At 54.6% G+C, this 2,426-nt stretch overlaps 1 protein-coding gene across 1 annotated transcript; it reads left to right on the forward strand.

Annotated features, from left to right (window-relative positions):
• Positions 1 to 241: 241 nt before the first annotated feature.
• On the forward strand, positions 242 to 2,008 carry LOC124683224 (putative serine/threonine-protein kinase-like protein CCR3). The gene is made up of 2 exons (XM_047217783.1): positions 242 to 706; positions 814 to 2,008. Exons 1-2 carry the CDS (start codon positions 248 to 250, stop codon positions 1,858 to 1,860), a joined length of 1,506 nt encoding a protein of 501 aa, XP_047073739.1. The 5' UTR covers positions 242 to 247; the 3' UTR covers positions 1,861 to 2,008.
• Positions 2,009 to 2,426: the final 418 nt, after the last annotated feature.

Below are 2,426 nucleotides of genomic sequence, written 5' to 3' on the forward strand. Positions count from 1 at the left end.
ACTTCCTCGTGGTTTCGTAGAGACGAGCATGCAAGCAACGTACGGTGAATTGGTCACGACGACCTAAGCAGTCGTGGAAGTCAAACGCATCCGCGTTCCGCCCCCACCGATGACACCGCGTTGTTCTGGCTCTGCTCTCCGCTCCGAAAAGCACAACCACAGAGCGGCACCAACGTGAATCAAAGGCATCCACACAATACTTCCTAGTCTCGATCCTGTGCGCAGATCACTACGTTACGCGGCGGCCATGGCGCTGTGGACCGGGCTGGGTCAGGCGGCGACGGTGGCGCAGCTGGTCGGCGCAGACGTCGGTGGGCTCATGTCCATGATCATGCAGGCTGCGCTGACGGCTCGGCAGAACAGAAGGGAGTGCGAGCAGGTGGCACGCCGGGTCCTCATGATAGCGGAGCTGCTGCCGTACTTGGAGGCGTATCCGGAGGCGGTCCGGCCGCTGGCTGGGCTGGGCGACACGCTCCAGGAGGCGCACGAGCTCGTCATCTCCTGCCAGGGGAGGAGCCTGGCGTACCAATTCGCCATAGCCGGAAGGCAGGCCGACAGATTCAGGGACGTTCAGAGCAGGATCGACTCCTACCTCATCCTCTTCCCCATGATCAGCCACATCGGCATAACACGCCGCCTCGACCGAATCTACAACATCCTCGTTCCAGATAGCGCCACAAGCTCATCCAGTTCACCCCAGGTGCAGGTATGTTAAACACAGTGCAAATTGATCAAACACGAGTGTTATCCAATCGTATCGTGCTGAAGATAAGCTCAGTAGACAGTACTCAGTTGTGGTAGTTTGTTCCTCAGGAGCCTGCAGAGGTCGGTCAAGAGGTTCTACCGCATGGAACCGAAGAGTTCACGTTGGCAGAGATCGCGAGGGCCACCAATAACTTCGACCCTGGCAATAAGATCGGTTTTGGCGGCTTTGGAACGGCGGTGTACAGGGGCAAACTTCCCGACGAGCGGAAGGTGGCCATCAAGTGCGTCCGGTACCGGAATGACACTCTCGAGGACGAGTTCAGCACCGAGTTGGCCATCCTCTCCCGGCTCCGGCACAAGAACATCATCCACCTCACTGGGTGGTGCAAGGACAAGCGCTGGATCCGCGGCCGGAGAATGGAGCTGGACCAGTTATTGGTCTACGAGTACATGGAGAACGGCGAGCTCCACGACCACCTGCACCGCCGGTCCTCGTCGTCCCCCTTGACGGTGTCCTGGAAGATGCGCATCGATGTGCTCCTGGGCGTGTCGCGCGCCATCGAGCACTTGCACTGCCACGCCATGCCGCGGGTCATTCACCGCGACATCAAGTCGTCCAACATCCTTCTTGACTCCAGCTGGGTTCCGCGCCTGTCCGACTTCGGTCTGTCGGTCGCCTGGGAAACGAGGAACGAGGATGACACACACGCCGTCGTAGGCACGTTCGGGTACCTCGATCCGGAATACTTCCAAACAGGCCGTCTGAAACCGGCAAGCGACGTTTACAGCTTGGGCGTGTTGATGCTCGAGGTTCTAACAGGGAACCAGGCAATGGTGAAGCCACAGCTTGACATGGTTTGCTTCGCTCTGCCCATCATTGAGTCCGGCGATCTTGGGGAGCTGTTGGACAAGCGCCCAGCACCGGAGCCAACGCCGCGGCAGCTCCAGGCGCTGGAGTACGTGGCACAGACGGCAGCACGCTGCGTGCAGATGGAGGGGAAGGACCGACCGGCCATATCAGAGGTTGCCGCCAGCCTCGAGACGGCGCTCGAGCTCATGTGCAGCCATGATAGTTCGGTCGATGCAGTGTTGAGCACCCAGCCCAGGATGTGGGATATCTTCGGTCGTTACAGAAAAATACCCGGGGAAGTGTAGGGGTGCTATCGGATAGAGTTCACTGAACCAAGATTGAACCCCCAAAAGTTAACCGGCCAGGATCTACATGGCGCGCAGAAGGAATTAGTGAAGTAATTTCGGTGACTGTTTTGGTATACCAGTGGAAGAAGGATACGTGTGAGTGTGACACATATTGTTTATATTTCGGTTTTGCTAAGTCTCAGTCAACTGAGAATTACTTAAGTCTCAGTCACCTACAAAAATGCACGTGAGTTGCACTTTTCTATCAAAAAAGTGCAATCGCACTTTTCTACTAGAAAAGTGCAACTGATTTGAGTTGCACATTTTTTGAAGCTGCGATTGCACTTTTCTGAGTTGACTGAGACTTAAGAAAATCTCAGTCAACTGAGACATAGGCACACCCTTTATATTTTCCATAAATTAGCTATACATGCGACTCATCAAGATTGCTCAATTATATCGCTGACCGTATATAGCAATATGAATCTTCTCCGTTTCTTACAGATTTTTTTTAAACAAGGCAAATGACTTGCCATTATCATTAATAAACAAGAAGAGAGAGAGCGAAATACGGGCCGAAAAAG

Source organism: Lolium rigidum, chromosome 1 (genome assembly GCF_022539505.1).
Source record: "Lolium rigidum isolate FL_2022 chromosome 1, APGP_CSIRO_Lrig_0.1, whole genome shotgun sequence".
In the NCBI taxonomy this organism is placed as follows: domain Eukaryota; kingdom Viridiplantae; phylum Streptophyta; class Magnoliopsida; order Poales; family Poaceae; genus Lolium; species Lolium rigidum.